The 17,639-nt window shown below is 45.5% G+C and overlaps 1 protein-coding gene across 2 annotated transcripts in view; it reads left to right on the top strand.

Annotated features, from left to right (window-relative positions):
* Positions 1-17,639, top strand: part of ETF1 (eukaryotic translation termination factor 1) — a 311,645-nt gene that overhangs the window by 273,545 nt on the left and 20,461 nt on the right. For both annotated transcript variants that reach the window (XM_063928292.1, XM_063928293.1), the window contains one exon: positions 3,137-3,284. In XM_063928292.1, the coding sequence (XP_063784362.1) occupies positions 3,137-3,284 (148 nt within the window). The remainder of the gene's footprint in view (positions 1-3,136; positions 3,285-17,639) is intronic.

The raw sequence follows: 17,639 nt of genomic DNA, 5'->3' as shown, positions 1-17,639 counted from the left end.
TGGCCAGATGACAAACAGACTAGATGGATTCATAGGACCATTTCACAGGCGTACACCCAGGCTGACCTACATGTGCCCTCTACAATCTCAGATTACTTAATCTGTTGGTCCCTCGTAGGCAGCACGCTGTGGAGCGTCTACAGAACAAATGTGCAAGGTGGCTACATGGTCTTCTGTCCACACCTTTCTTAGGTTCTATGCCTTAGATACTTTTACGTATTAAGATGCTTCTTTTGGATGCAAGATTCTTTTATCTGCTCAGGAGCGTCCCCTCCCTTAAAATAACTGCTTTGGGAAATCCCCATGGTATTCCCTGTGAACCCCTTACGGAACCCAAAGAAGAAAACGAGTGTTATGGTTAAACGTAACTTTCTTTGAAGTCTATAGGGTACACAGGGCACCAACCCTGATGCACATGGCTGGTTTACTCTTCTTGGTCACTGGCTCCCTCCTAGAATGTTCTTGAGCGTACCATATGTTCGATTTCTCCTATCCTGCTCCTGCCTTGAGCTTGTTGACAAAACTGAGGATGCCGGAGTATGGAGGCTGGTTAAAGGGGGAAGGACCGGAGTATCTTGGGATGCCAAAAGCTTTTGTTTAGTGCCTGGTCCTATACCAGCACCTATACCCCATGATATTCCCTGTGGACCCTATGGACATCGAAGAAAGGTAAGTTTTACCATAACTCTCGTTTTCCCGCTTGCCCGGATCTTTCTGATGTTAGTGAGAGAGTTTGGAAAACACCATATAAAGTGTTCTGTCCATCTGAAGTTTGCGTATCTTTATCTGCTTCCAACAGTTCAGGTGTCTTAAGTGGGTGCCCCGGTATTGCGTCTGGCCAAAACCATTGCTCTTCCGGTTCAGGGCTCTGTCATTTTGGAACCCACTGGATAAGAAACTATATAAGGTTGTCATTTTTACTGGCTCTTGTTTGGTTATCCAGCCTTTGCTGGGCTCTGTGTGGTTGGCCTGGGTCATAGAGATCTGGGCTGACAAGTTCTTGACAAGTCTCCAGATTGATTCCCACAGAGACTATTTGATGGATTTAGCGGAACTAGAGCAGCAGAATGTTTGTGAGGCTGTGCAAGATAGAACAAAGGTGGTGTCCAGGGTTTCGGCTGCAGCCATTTCGGCTAGGCTGGCGTTATGGCTCAGTCTGGGAAGTGCATTCAGAATACAGACTTTTTGGAGGCACTTCCCTGTGGTGGAGGTGTTATTTTTGGACCTGATTTAGATGCGAAAATTGCTGGGGCTACAGGTGGTAATAGCAGTTTTCTTCAGATAACTGTTCCTTTTGTGCTTTTTTTTTTTCCTTTTGAGGTTGTGCCCACCAGAGGCAGATTCTTTTTTGAGCCAGGGCACAGCGCCAATAGGCATGTTTTACACAGCCACCAGATGCTGAAGAGCCAAGGCACCCGAGAAGCCTAGTACCTGACGGGGGTCTCTTCCCACCTGTCCCTGACAGGTATTCAGGTGCTTGGGTGTTGGGGATAATCTCCAGAAGTTCAAGGGTCCTCCACCCCGACTGTTTTTTCAACCACCGCTATACCCAGATGCGGAGAAGAGTGGCGTTACAGCAGGCTATAATTTCTCTTTTATCATTAGGTGTGATTGCGTCCGTTCTGGTGAAGAAGCAAAACAAGGGGTTTTACTCCAACTTATTCCTGGTCCAGACTTTCTTCCGGACAATTCTGAATCTGCAGGTCCTGAATACCAGATTGTTGGTGGACTGTTTTCAAATGGAGTCCCTGAAATCCGTTATTTGCACCATACAAGCAAACACTTTTTTGGTATCCATAGACATAAAGGACGCATACCTTCACGTCCCTATTTGGGCCAGACATCATTCACTGCTTAGGTTTTCGGTAGAATCAGCTCAGTATCTGTTCCAAACTCTGTTTTGGTGTGCCCACAGGCATTCTCACAAAACTCATGGCAGTGATGGCAGTCTTGTATTGAGAAAAAAGGTATTAAGGTGCAAATTATCTGGATGACCTCATAAAGGCAGTGTTCCATCTCCTCCTTCATGGGGATTGGTGTTCAGTTGTACCATGAGATTTTAACTGTATCTTCTGAACTTGATCTACAAGTTCTGGTCCCTATACGATAAATATACCAATACTTGGGGCAGTATTGGTATTAGGTGGTACCTAAACCTTTGTTGCAGGGAGAGGACTTGGTATAGGACAGGGAAGCAAACTTTCCCCCCCCCCCCTATTAAGCACCCTACTTCTGCATTAGTGAATCTGTTCCTCACTTACTTGTAAGAAACCTTTATTGGTGAACATAATTTTTTTTTATGATCAATGAAAGTATCAAAGGATGCATGCATAAAATTATTGTAATATTAAAAATAGGCATAACACTGTAAGTTACAGCAGTGCCAATTGCTCATAGCCTGCAGAAAGGGGATAGCATAAAAGTCTAGCATAGTAATCTGCTATGTAAAATAAAAGGATATTTTGATGTTGGTCGTTCACTCTAAAGTGAGATCAATAAAATGTTTCACTGCAAATGTACATTTAGTTGCAATTTGAAGAGTATGGAATTGGCTTTACCGTGCCATAACGGACTTATCTGTAACACCTGCAATAGTTGCTGTGATCTCCCTCTCCCATATATACACACACACACACACACACACACACACATATATATGTGTATTGTCAAATGTAAACTCGAGACTATGGGGGATATTTACAGCTGCTAATGGGTTTGCCGGTGCTGTCCTATTAGCCACATATGCCGGCATCCTGATCCCCCGATGCCCGCACGTATCAGGGATTATTCCTCAGGTGCCACCCAAAGCGTGCAGATCCGCGATGAACACCTGGGTCTGGGAACTTATCCCAGATCCCATGTGCGCTCCCCTGGAAAACAGGACTCTCTTCTCCCCCCAAAAAAGGGCAGTAAATAGACTGATTTACGAGCATCGGCCATACCGCACCCGTTTTTTGGGCGCGAAAAAGCATTGGGGCAAATAAGACACCCCCTATATGAATTTCTGACATATGAACTGTAAAGCTTCATTCACTATTTATATAATATTTTCTAGTAAATAAAATTAATGTGCATGTTATTTGTGGCATTTAAAGTTGTTGTGTTTTTTTTTTTGTTTTTTTTCTATACCCCCCAGACTGGACAAGAGCACGAGCTGATAGACAGTATGCCTCTACTAGAATGGTTTGCTAATAACTACAAAAAATTTGGAGCAACACTGGAGATTGTTACAGACAAGTCACAAGAAGGATCCCAATTTGTGAAAGGATTTGGAGGAATTGGGGGTAAATATTTTATATATTCAGCATGAAAGTAATTTCAGTTAAGACTATCCTAAAAAAAAAAAAAAAAAAGGGAAAAAGGTTGACAACGCTCCTCACCTCTATCGCGCGCCGACGGCCACTAGATGCGCCTGATGGCGGAATTTAAGTGTTGCTCCGTTTGGGACACACACACGCACCACTCTGCATGACAGAACCCCAGCTCCCAGCAGCTCTGTCATTTTGACGGGCTGATAACTAGTTGAAGAATAAAGGACTTAACCTTATTCCTAACTGTGGTATAATTCTATAAAAACAAACTACCTAAAGACAATACATTAAGTATATTTTCTTTTGGGGGGCTAGTCATGTACACATTTTTCTATGGACAGCATTACTTGTTGCATTATTCAGTTTTGGACTGCTCGAAGTGGCCATAGACGTTTGTTTTTGTTTTTTTTTCTTTTGTTTTTTTCTTTCTACAGTTTCTGAAAATTAACTAAACTGTGGTTTTTGCCCTTTAAAAATGGATACATGGACTAATCACTTCACCAAACTCAACCTCAGCCTTCGGTCTCGTATATGCTAATTTACCCTGGAAACACATGCTCTGTAGCAGAAATATAGATGCACACATGCGAATTAGGTGCATGGGGTTTAAAATGGTATTTGCTATGTGCGTAGACATCCATGCACTGAATGACTATGCGCATACATTGGTCTGTGCATAGACATTTAAGGTTTGCCATCTGGGTATCCAAGTACCCATGGGTAATTGTATCGCTGGGGGCTATCCAAATATCCTCCCCCCTTCCCCATATGCTGGCATTTATCAGGGATTATAGCATATTCTGCAGTAAATGGCCTGCCAGAGCCGCCATACCACAACGTATTGGTGGACTTATCCCTGATCCCATGGTTTTCTTGCAATAACTGGTCCAATTTCGGCCTATCAAAGGGGCCTCTTAATTGGATAACGTGATAATGACCATCGATCATTAATAGCGATATCCAGCTGTTTTGATACAGTATTGGGGCTAACGCGATATCCCCATGGTCTGTTATCACTACTTCAGTCTTATATTCAGGAAGGAAATAAAATGCAGAGTGTACTTTGACAAATATTTGTGCGTGTGTCAGTGGTTCCCAGACTGTGTGCCTGGGCACCCTGGTGTGAACGAGACCCTGGCAGGGGGGGGTGCTTTGGATTGGTGGTCTAATTTATGGTCCAAGTGATCGACAAAATCAGTGCTGGTAGTTGCTAATTCTAAAATATGTTAAAAGTAAGAAACAAAACTATGTTCACCACCACATAACTGAATCTAAGGGTGACGGGTAGGCACAATTTACTTAATTTAATATCTATTTTTTTCAGTCGGCCACCTGACAGCCTGCTGATACTGTGGTATAGGTGGGTTGCTATAGGGAGCCTGGCACTGTAAATGTTAAAGTGTGAAAGCTCCTCCCACCCTCTATTCCCCATAAGCCCTCAGTTTTAGAATTGTGCCGAGGGAGCTGGTCACACTTGGACGAGCTCCAAGCTGGATTTGTTTTTATTTGATTTTTTTTTTTTTTTTTTTTTTTTTTTTTGTTTCTTGGCCTCAGGATAACCCTACCCCACTTATATGAGAAGTGGGGTCCGGGTTACCGGGTTCTCCTCTGTGCACGTTAGAGGGATTAACAGTATTTATATGAGAAGTGCTGCTACAGACACCTGACAGCAGCGGTACTGAGGCATTTGGCAGTGGTAAATGTTCACCTGTTCCCCCATCAGAGCACACACAATAGACTGGGGAACGCAGCGGCATATTCTCCACCCTCCCTCTCACATAAGGGGAGAGGGACTGTTTGGCGTGACGGCTATTATGAAGGCTACAGCCGGCAGCCATTTACTGTTAGCGCTGATACATGGAGTTTTACTTTATTTCAGGTTCCACATTGGCTCCCTGTAATACAGGCAGAGGGCAGTGGAACCAGTAAAGAGCTGGCTTTTCCCTGTCAATCAGGGCCAGGCTCCCTTAGCTACAGCATTGTGCTAACAATGTTGCAATCTCTGTCTCTCTAATACGTGTGTGTGTGTGTGTGTGTGTATGTATGTATGTGTATATATATATATATATATATATATATATATATATATATATATATATATATATATATATATATATATATGTATATATATATATTTATAGATACAGACAAAAGTCCGGCACTCACGCTTGCAGTAGAGACAACTGGTCCGGTGCCTAACCTCTCAAGATGAGCATATAAAAGAACGTGTGGTGGCACTCAGAAAAACGACAGCAGAGGCAACGCTGATGCGGTCAACGTTTCAGGGATGGTTCCCTTTTATCAAAACACAACCAGCAACCTGTGATACAAAACATTTAAATACAAACCTGGTACCTGGCAGGACTCCAATTGCGCGGCTCCGGCCGTCCCTCCCTGCCGCCGAACGATGACGTCATCAGTGCGGGACTGCACAGAGATACCACGTCAGGCGGGTAGGGTGCACGGCCGCACACACGTCTGGGCATTGCTAGGCAACCAGAAACAACAGGAAGTGCAGACGAACTGAAACAACAATTTGACAATACAACAACGTGAAAATGACAGACCGTTAAAAACACCTAAATAAAAGTGTATCAATATACCCGGCAGCACTAACTTGTATAGCAGGCAGGCTAAATAAAGGGGCAAATACTATAAACATATAATAATGTGTAGATCGTTAACCGTCACAAAATAGAGTGTACCATAGCACAGACATCCTGGACATAGACTGCTGTGCGCCTTAAAAGAATATATAATGGTACGATAGCATACACATCTTATAGGACGGACCATACAATAGACTAACAAAATATAAGTAGTAATTTTCAGCAATGTCTAGTGTAGTGTAATACATAACATACTAGCAATATTCTATTGAATGATGATGCCTGCCTACAATGCATAAGAAGCACATATTAAGGGCAAAAAATAGAACAAACTGTAGATGATTTACAGGAAACAATTAAAGCTGAGGGCTTCATTGAGGCCCTGCGGGTGGACCGTTTGGAGGGTATGGATCCACCATGCTTCTTTTCTCAGTAACACCTGGCCTCTATCTCCACCTGTATTGCTGGGTGGAACATGGTCGATCATTTTATAGCGTATGGAAGACAGGCTATGATTAGAATTTTTAAAATGTCGTGCCACTGGGAGATCACTGCCTCTCCCTTCCAACGCTGCTCGTATACTAGACCTGTGTAGGGCAATTCTCTCCTTGAACTGTCTAATACTTTTGCCAACATATAACAGCCCACACGGGCATTTGATGTAATAAACAATAAATTTACTGCTACATGTCAGTGTAAACTTGATATTAAAGAGCTTACCCGATCTGGGATGATTAAAAGTACTGCCGGGTTCTAGACAACTACAGGTAGTGCACCCTGTGCATCTGTAGTTGCCCGGTTTGCGAGTCAAGAAGTGTGGCAATTTTTCTCGACCAAGATTTGAAATGTCATTATGGACTACTATGTCTTTTATATTGCGACCACGTTTATATGCTGCCATAAGTGTAGTATCTTTGAAACAAGGAAGTTCCTTGTCTCTGGCAATCACTGGCCAAATGCCTTTGGCTTGACCCTGTAGTTTCTTACTCGCTGTCGTGTAATCTTGAGTCCAAATCATTCTATTACATTCCCTTGCTGGATTTTTGCGAACTAGGGTGTCTGGTCTAGGAGTGCTTAAAGCTTTTAACATCGCCAGCCTGAGGGATTCCGAAGAATACCCTCTAGCTGTGAATTTAGCAGCCATATATTGCATCTGGATTTTAGCATCTGCCTCATCACTGCAGATCCGTCTAATTCTCAGAAACTGCGAAAATGGAAGACTCCATTTCATAGGTTCTGGGTGGTGGCTATTGGCCCTCAGTAAGGTGTTACGATCAGTGGGTTTGTAATACATACTGGTGACAATATTGCAATCAGTATCTATGGAGATGGCTACAATTTATCCAGATATCTCGACTTTTGTTTACAACCTCTAATATTGGGATTGCCCTTATGTCTTACTGACACTACCTCTCTAATTCGAATATTGCAATCTGTTTCACCTCTTCCAGCTCGGTATTTACTATGTACAATTGATGTAATTAATTTATACACTAGCATCCCCCATGATAGGGGTTTAGCAGTAATACAAGAGTTTCTTGATTCCAATATTGAATATTCAGGTCCTGACATAAATTTTTTTGTTAAATTGCTTGCATTAACCTTAGACCGAAATTATTTCTTGTTTGACAAGAAAATATTTCGCCAGCGAACTGGGTGCGCCATGGGATCATGTGTGGCACCCAGTTTCGCTAATATCTTTATGAGCGAAATAGAGAAGCAGTTGTTTTTTGAGAATGAGACATTCTCTAAACATATCGTCTTATTTCGTCGCTACATCGACGACATTTTGATGATTTGGTCAGGTACACCACAGGAATTTGAAGAAATGATGTTTCAGGTGAACCAGAAAGATGCTGCAATTAAATTTACCTTCGAGAGCAGCTATAATATGGTACACTATCTAGATGTAGCCATCTCCATAGATACTGATTGCAATATTGTCACCAGTATGTATTACAAACCCACTGATCGTAACACCTTACTGAGGGCCAATAGCCACCACCCAGAACCTATGAAATGGAGTCTTCCATTTTCGCAGTTTCTGAGAATTAGACGGATCTGCAGTGATGAGGCAGATGCTAAAATCCAGATGCAATATATGGCTGCTAAATTCACAGCTAGAGGGTATTCTTCGGAATCCCTCAGGCTGGCGATGTTAAAAGCTTTAAGCACTCCTAGACCAGACACCCTAGTTCGCAAAAATCCAGCAAGGGAATGTAATAGAATGATTTGGACTCAAGATTACACGACCGCGAGTAAGAAACTACAGGGTCAAGCCAAAGGCATTTGGCCAGTGATTGCCAGAGACAAGGAACTTCCTTGTTTCAAAGATACTACACTTATGGCAGCATATAAACGTGGTCGCAATATAAAAGACATAGTAGTCCATAATGACATTTCAAATCTTGGTCGAGAAAAATTGCCACACTTCTTGACTCGCAAACCGGGCAACTACAGATGCACAGGGTGCACTACCTGTAGTTGTCTAGAACCCGGCAGTACTTTTAATCATCCCAGATCGGGTAAGCTCTTTAATATCAAGTTTACACTGACATGTAGCAGTAAATTTATTGTTTATTACATCAAATGCCCGTGTGGGCTGTTATATGTTGGCAAAAGTATTAGACAGTTCAAGGAGAGAATTGCCCTACACAGGTCTAGTATACGAGCAGCGTTGGAAGGGAGAGGCAGTGATCTCCCAGTGGCACGACATTTTAAAAATTCTAATCATAGCCTGTCTTCCATACGCTATAAAATGATCGACCATGTTCCACCCAGCAATACAGGTGGAGATAGAGGCCAGGTGTTACTGAGAAAAGAAGCATGGTGGATCCATACCCTCCAAACGGTCCACCCGCAGGGCCTCAATGAAGCCCTCAGCTTTAATTGTTTCCTGTAAATCATCTACAGTTTGTTCTATTTTTTGCCCTTAATATGTGCTTCTTATGCATTGTAGGCAGGCATCATCATTCAATAGAATATTGCTAGTATGTTATGTATTACACTACACTAGACATTGCTGAAAATTACTACTTATATTTTGTTAGTCTATTGTATGGTCCGTCCTATAAGATGTGTATGCTATCGTACCATTATATATTCTTTTAAGGCGCACAGCAGTCTATGTCCAGGATGTCTGTGCTATGGTACACTCTATTTTGTGACGGTTAACGATCTACACATTATTATATGTTTATAGTATTTGCCCCTTTATTTAGCCTGCCTGCTATACAAGTTAGTGCTGCCGGGTATATTGATACACTTTTATTTAGGTGTTTTTAACTGTCTGTCATTTTCACGTTGTTGTATTGTCAAATTGTTGTTTCAGTTCGTCTGCACTTCCTGTTGTTTCTGGTTGCCTAGCAATGCCCCGACGTGTGTGCGGCCGTGCACCCTACCCGCCTGACGTGGTATCTCTGTGCAGTCCCGCACTGATGACGTCATCGTTCGGCGGCAGGGAGGGACGGCCGGAGCCGTGCGATTGGAGTCCTGCCAGGTACCAGGTTTGTATTTAAAAGTTTTGTATCACAGGTTGCTGGTTGTGTCTTGATAAAAGGGAACCATCCCTGAAACGTTGACCGCATCAGCGTTGCCTCTGCTGTCGTTTTTCTGAGTGCCACCACACGTTCATATATATATATATATATATATATATATATATATATATATATATATATATATATATATATATATATATATATATATATATATATATATATATATATATATATATATATATATATATATATATTATAATTTTTCTCTCTTACATCCTAGAGGATGCTGGGGTCCACATTAGTACCATGGGGTATACATGGGTCCACCAGTAGCCATTGGCACTTTAAGAGTTTGAGAGTGTGGGCTGGCTCCTCCCTCTATGCCCCTCCTACTAGACTCAGTTTAGAAAATGTGCCCGGAGGAGCCGGTCACAGCTAGGGGAGCTCTCCTGAGCTTTTCTGATAAAAGTTTATTTAGATTTTGTTTTTTTACAGGAGTCTGTTGGCAACAGCCTGCCTGCAGCAAGGGACTAAGGGGGGGGGGAGCAGTGTCCGCCCTGCGGGGTCTGAGCCACTGACTCCGCTAACTGGACATTGAGCTCCTGGGTGGCTGGATCGGTCTCCGCCACGGGAACCGCTCGCCCTATCAGCATGCCGCCAACCCCTTACAGAGCTGAAGTGGTGAGTTAGTCACCGACCCCCCCTAACAAACGGGGGGCCGGTGTGAAGATGGCAACGGGGAGGGAACGCAGTATTAACTGCGCTTCTGGGATGGTACCAGAGGCGCACAGTGCAGCGCTGTGAGGGGCGCCCTGGGCCAGTGCTTACCCCCCACACTGGTCAGCAAGCGTGTCGGGGTCTGTGGTTCTCAGCCAGCAACTTTCCTCAGGCCAGTATAAACATCTGAAGAGCGAGAAGACGGTGCCATTAAGGGGACGGAGCTTCTCCTCAGAGAGGCCCCAGCAGCGTTCCAACGCCATTTTCCTGCCTGCACAGGTCGGGGACTATGGCTGCGCCAGTGGTCGGCCGATGCGGAATCCAGAAGAAATGTGGATTTGCTACCCTATACAGGTCAGGCTCTCTTTGGGGAAGCTCTAGACGCGTGGATATCCACGGCTACAGCGGGTAAGTCTCCATTTCTTCCCTCAGCAGCTCCTGCTCCGAAGAAATCCTTCTCCTCAGCTGCACTGCAGTACTTTTGGCCTAACAAGCCTAGAAAGGCCAGCACATCAATACCTTCTTTAGGGGAGGTCGGGTTAAGTCCAAGAAACCTGCCGCTTCAGGTTCCCAGGAACAAAAGCCTGCTTCGGGTACCCCAAAGTCCTCCGCATGACTGTGGACTGCACGCCCCGGTGGCGGGGCCAGTGGGAGCGAGACTCAAACATTCAGTCATGTCTGGGTATCGTCCGGCCTGGATCCCTGGGTAGTCGATATTGTCTCAGGGATACAGGCTGGAATTTCAAAGTCTCCCTCCACACCACTTTTTCAAGTCGGGCTTACCAACTCTTTTGGAGGACAGCACAGTTCTTCAAGACGCTGTCCAAAAGCTGATAGAGGCACAGGTCATTGTGGCGGTACCACCTCACTTGCTGAACAAGGGTTACTATTCGAACCTTTTCGTGGTACCGAAACCGGATGGTTCGGTCAGGCCCATTCTGAACCTATAATCATTAAACCCCTTTCTAAAGGAATTCAAGTTCAAGATGAAGTCTCTCAGGACGGTGATATCAGGTCTGGAAGAGGGGGAATTCCTGGTATCACTGGATATCAAGGATGTGTACCTTCACATTCCAATCTGGCTGCCACATCAGGCTTTTCTCTGCTTCGCTTTGCTGGACTGTAATTTTCAGTTCCATGCCCTGCCATTCGGCCTGTCAACAGCACTGAGGGTGTTTACCAAGGTGATGGCGGAAATGATGATACTCCGCAAGCAGGGTGTGGACATCATTCCATATCTGGACGATCTACTGATAAAGGCATCATCCAAAGAGAAGCTGCTGCAGTCCATTGTTCTCACAAAGCGACTGCTTTCCAAAGTCACATTTGGAACCAACCCAGAGATTGTCATTTCTGGGAATGATCCTGGATACGGAATTGCAGCGGGTGTTTCTTCCACAGGACAAGGCGTTGGTGATACAAGCCATGATCCGAGATGTCCTGAAGCCACCCCGGGTGTCGGTTCATCAATGCATTCACCTATTGGGAAAGATGGTGACCTCTTAGAGGCTCTCCAGTATGGGAGATTCCATGCTCGGACCTTCCAAGTGGATCTCCTGGACAAGTGGTCGGGATCTCACCTCCACATGCACCAGAGAATTTGTCTGTCGCCAAAGGTGAGGATTTCACTCCTCTGGTGGCTCCAATTGCCTCACCTCCTGGAAGGCTGCAGGTTCGGGATTCAGGACTGGGTCCTGCTAACAACGGATGCGAGCCTATGGGGCTGGGGAGCGGTCACTCAAGGAGTAACCTTCCAGGGAAGGTGGTCAAGCCTGGAAGCCGGCCTTCCCATCAACCTTCTGGAACTAAGAGCCGTCTACATCGGTTTTCTTCAGACGGGCCATTCAAGTGCAGTCGGACAACGTAACAGCGGTGGCTTACATAAACCGACAGGACGGAACGAAGAGCAGAGCGGCAATGTCGGAGTTGGCAAGAATACTCCTCTGGACAGAAAAACACGCGTTGGCGCTGTCGGACATCTTCATTCCGGGAGTAGACAACTGGGAAGCAGACTTCTTCAGCAGACAAGATCTCCATCCAGGAGAGTGGGGACTCCATCCGGAGGTGTTCAAGGAAATAACAACAGATCTTTGGGGCTGACCCCAAATAGACATGATGACCTCTTGTTTCAACAAGAAGCTTTTGGCATTATTCTTCCACGTCGAGGGACCCACAGGCAGTGACAGTGGTCGCCCTGGTGTCTCCGTGGTTGTTCCAGTCAGTGTACGTGTTTCCTCCACTCCCACTCATCCCAAGAATCCTAAAGCTCATAAGGAGAACAAGGGTTCAAGCGATCCTCATTGCCCCAGACTGGCCAAGAATGGCTTGGTACGCGGACCTTCAGAATCTACTGCAAGAAGAGCCGAGGCCGCTTCCTCTTCGGGAGGACCTGCTGCAGCAGGGGCCGTTCGCCTATCAAGACTTACCGCGGCTACGTTTGACGGCATTGAAGTTGAGCGCCTGATTCTTGCTCGGAAAGGTATTCCGAACAAGATTATTACTACCCTCATACAGGCTAGACGTTACCCCTTTCCTAAACATTGCCATCGTATTTGGAAGAAATATGTCTCTTGGTGTGAGTCCCAAGAGCTTTCCTGCGGTGGAGTTTCAAGTGGGACGTTTCTCCCTCTTCCTGCAAGCAGGAGTGGTTATGGGCCTGCTATTGGGGTCTGTGAAGGTCCAGATTTCATCCCTATCCATTATCTTTCAAAAACAATTGGCTGCCCTCCCTGAGGTTCAGACCTTTTTGAAGGGTGTTCTGCATATCCAACCTCCCTTTGTACCGCCTACGGCGCCCTGGGACCTTAACGTTGTGTTGCAGTTTCTCCAGTCGAATTGGTTTGAGCCTCTACAGGAGGTGGAGGCCAAATTTCTCACGTGGAAGGCGGTCACTTTGGCCTTAGCTTCTGCTAGGCGGGTGTCCGAACTGGGGGCTTTAGCCTGTAAAAGCCCTTGCTTGATCTTCCATGAAGATGGGGCTGAGCTCCAGACACGCCAGCAGTTTCTTCCAAAGGTTGTGTCGGCATTTCATATCAACCAACATATTGTGGTGCCCGTGGCTTCTGACTCCTCTATTATATAAAAGTCCTTGGATGTTGTAAGGGCTCTGAAGATTTATGTGGAGAGAACATCTCGTCACAGGAAGTCTGACTGTTTGTCCTGGATTATCCCAAGAAGATTGGGTGTCCTGCTTCTAAGCATACGATAGCTCGCTGGATCAGGTTCACTATCCAGCATGCTTTACCCAAGGCTGGATTACCATGTCTGCCCGAGGTGTCTCGGCATTACAACTTTGCGGAGCTGCAACTTGGTCTGCGTCGAACACGTTTGCAAAGTTTTACAAGTTCGATACTTTGGCCTCTGATGATCTGAAGTTCAGTCAACCAGTTCTGCAGGAGCCTCCGCGCTCTACCTCCTGTTCTTGATACATCCCCATGGTACTAATGTGGACCCCAGCATCCTCTAGGACGTAAGAGAAAATAGGATTTTGGTTACCTACCGGTAAATCTTTTTCTCGTAGTCCGTAGAGGATGCTGGGCGCCCGCCCAACGCATCGTTTTCCTGCAAATGGTATTTGGTTCAGTACCACTTCGTTTTAGTTGAGTACTGCATTGTTACTTGGTAAGTAGTGTTTCAGCTGTTGCTGAGTAGTTCAAGCTAGTTGTCTTGACGTGCCTTGTATGTGTGAGCTGGTATGAATCTCACCACTATCTGTGTTAAGTCCTTCTCTCGAAGTATGTTGTCTCCTCGGGCACAGTTTCTAGACTGAGTCTGGTAGGAGGGGCATAGAGGGAGTAGCCAGCCCACACTCTAAAACTCTTAAAGTGCCAATGGCTCCTGATGGACCCGTCTATACCCCATGGTACTAATGTGGACCCCAGTATCCTCTACGGACTACGAGAAAAGGATTTACCGGTATGTAACCAAAATCCTATTTCAGCTAAATTATCCCATAATGAGAGACACCATTTTTAAGACAGTCTATGGACCTGATGAATATAGATTCAGTTCCCATACCAGTGTCTCAAACCCCCGCCATTTGCCCACAAAAGCGTTCTCTGGCCCAGCTCATGCAGGATGACACTGATAATGATATCAAAGGAATTGAATGCCCTGTTTGAAGAAACTTGGGCTTATCCTGACAAATTTCAGATTCCTAAAAGATTGATTACATCCTTTCCCTTTTCACTATATGATCGAAATGGGAAAACCCGCCGATTGTCGACGCCTCGGTATCTAGGTTGTCACATAAGATTGTTTTATCTGTGCCTGGAGCTGCATCCTTAAAGGACACTGACAGCAAAATTGAGAACACTCTCAAATCGCTATACATGTCTGCGGGGGTGGCCCAGAGACCCTCTATTGCTTGCGTATGGATCACTAGAGCTGTTACAAAATGGTCAGGAAATTTAATGGACTGACTGGATACCTTGCCCAGGGGGGAGGTAGTTTTACTCTTGCAGCATATCCAAGATTCTGCTCTCTTGGTAGAGGCTTTAAAGGAAATTGGTTTGCTCAACGCACGCACCACTGCCATGGCAGTGTCAGCACGCAGGGGATTGTGGCTACGCCAGTGGACTGCGGATGCGGACTCCAGGAAAGGAGTGGAAAATCTACCTTTCACAGGTGTGGTCCTGTTTGGGGATGAACTGGATAAGTTGATATCCAAGGCTACGGTGGGTAAGTCTACGTACCTTCCTTCCGAACACCCCCAGCTAGGAAAACCTAATCTGCTCCAACTCTGCAGTCCTTTCGGACAGCAAATTTCAAAGGCAAATCCGAGGGTTCTTTTACAGCCTTCAAGGTAATAGAGTTAAAACCAGGAAACCAGCAGCTGCAGATTCTCAGAAACAGACCTCCGGTTCTTCTTCCTCAAAGCTTTCAGCATGACTGTGGTCTGCACTGCCTGGAAGACAGGCAGGTGGGAGCTCGGTTACAATATTTCAGTTTGGGCGACATCTTGCCAGGATCCCTGTGTCACAGACTTTATCACCCAGGGATACAGACTGGAGTTTCAGGGACTCCCACCTCACAGATTCTTAAAATCAGGCTTACCAGCTTCTCCAGAAGCAAGTTTGACTTTACAGGCATCAATTCAAAAACTGGTACTGACTCAGGTCATTGTACCAGTTGCACGTCAACTACAAAACAAGGGTTATTACTCCAACCTGTTTGGGGTACCGAAACCGGATGGTTGGGTAAGGCCCATTCTAAACCTCAAATCACTGAACCCGTATTTAAGGGTGTTAAAATTCAAGATGGAGTCTCTGAAAGCGGTGATCTCAGGTCTGGAGGAGGGGAAATTCCTGGTGTCTCTGGACATCAAGGATGCGTACCTTCATATTCCAATTTGGTCGCCTCATCAGGCTTATCTAAGGTTTGCACTACAGAACTGGCACTACCAGTTTCTGGCCCTGCCATTTGGCCCCTCCACGGCACCGAGGGTATTCACCAATGTGATGACAGGGAGTGAACATAATTCCTTTCCTGGACGATCTGCTGATTAAAAGCGCCTTCCAGGGAGAGGTTGTTGGACAGCATTGCTCTCTCAACCAAACTACTTCAGGATCATGGATGGATTTTTAACCTACCAAAATTCCACCTGGAACGGTGAACCCACATGGAGGCTTCCGTTTCTGGGGATGATACTGGATACGGAGGAGCAGAGGGTATTCCTTCCATTGGAAAAGGCATTGGTAATCCAATCGATGGTGCAGGATGTCCTGAAACAAGCCTGGATATCTGTGCATCTATGCATTTGCCTTCTGGGTCTTACGAGGCTCTGCAGTACGGAAGGTTTCATGTGAGGCCTTTTCAGCTGGATCTGCCGGACAAATGGTCTGGATCGCATCTTCACATGCACCAGAAGATACATTTGTCACCAAAAGCCAGGATTTCTCTTCTGTGATGGCTTCAGACTTCTCACCTGACCAAGGGTCGAAGGTTCGGGATTCAAAATTGGGTTCTGCTAACCACAGACGCAAGCCTCGGAGGTTGGAGAGCAGTCACCCAGGGGGAACAGTTCCAAGGAAAATGGTCAAGTCAGGAACCCATTCTTCCGATCAACATTCTGGAACTAAGGGCCATATACAACGCCCTTCTACTATCATCGCATCTTCTTCAAATCACGCCATCCAGGTCCAGTCGGACAATGTAACGGCAGTAACGTACATAAACCGACAGGGCGGAACGAAGAGCAGAGCAGCAATGTCAGAGGTAACAAGTATTCTCCTCTGGGCAGAAAGACACGTGGTGGGGCTGTCTGCAATATTCATTCTGGGAGTAGACAACTGGGAAGCGGACTTCCTCAGCAGACACTACCTCCACCCGGGAGAATGAGGCCTTCACCCGGAGGTGTTAGAGTCCTTAACACGTCGGTGCGGAATTCCATAAATACATAATGGCTTCTGGTCTCAACAAGAAGCTCAAGCAGTATTCCAGGTCGATGGACCCACAAGCAGTGGCAGTGGACGCTCTGGTGACTCCATGGGTCTACCAAATGATAAACATGTTTCCACCTTTTCCACTGATCTCAAGAATTCTCAAAAGAATAAAAAGGGAAAAGGTTCAAGCAATTCTCATTTATCTGGATTGGCCAAGAAGGGCCTGGTATGCGGATCTACTGTAGATGCTCCTAGAAGACCTGTGGCCTCTACCTCTTCGAGAGGATCTTCTACAACAGGGGTCGTTCGTCTATCAAGACTTACCATGGCTACGTTTGACGGCATGGAAGTTGAGCGTCAGATTTTAGCCCGGAAAGGCATTCCGAACAAGGTCATTCCAACCCTGATCCAAGTCAGGAAAGGGGTAACATCTAAACATAACCACCGTATTTGGAAAAAATTTCTCATGGTGTGAAAACAGGAAATTTCCTCCAGTAGAATTTCAACTGGGACGTTTTCTCCTTTTTCTGCAGTCGGGTGTGGATGTGGGCCTACGTTTGGGCTCCCTAAAGGTCCAGATTTCGGCCTTGTCCATTTTCTTACTGAAACAATTTGCTTACCTCCGAGGTTCAGATGTTCTTGAAGGGGATTCTGCACATCCAGCCGCCCTTTGTGCCTCCCACGGCACCTTGGGATCTGAACGTGGTGTTGCAGTTCCTACAATTCGAATGGTTTGAACCTTTACAGGAGGTTGACTTAAAGTTTCTTACATGGAAGACAGTTACACTATTGGCCTTAGCTTCTGCAAGGCGTGTCCGAACTAGGGGCATTGTCTCACAAGAGCCCCTATTTTGATTTTTCATGAAGATAGAGCAGAACTCGTCAGCAATTTCTTCCTAAGGTGGTGTCTGCGTTTCACATCAACCAACCAACTGTGGTTCTGGTGTTTTCGGACATCTCTGCTACCTCAAAGTCCTTGGATTCTGTGAGGACTTTGAAGATCTACTTGAAGCGGACAGCTCGTTACAGGAAATCTGACTCGCTGTTTGTTCTCTATGATCCCAAGAAAATTGGGTGTCCTGCTTCAAAGCAGTCTATTGCTCGTTGGATCAGACTTCC

The sequence above is a fragment of the Pseudophryne corroboree genome, chromosome 6, assembly GCF_028390025.1.
Source record: "Pseudophryne corroboree isolate aPseCor3 chromosome 6, aPseCor3.hap2, whole genome shotgun sequence".
Taxonomy (NCBI): Eukaryota; Metazoa; Chordata; class Amphibia; order Anura; family Myobatrachidae; genus Pseudophryne; species Pseudophryne corroboree.
This window is presented reverse-complemented; position numbering and strand designations above follow the sequence as displayed.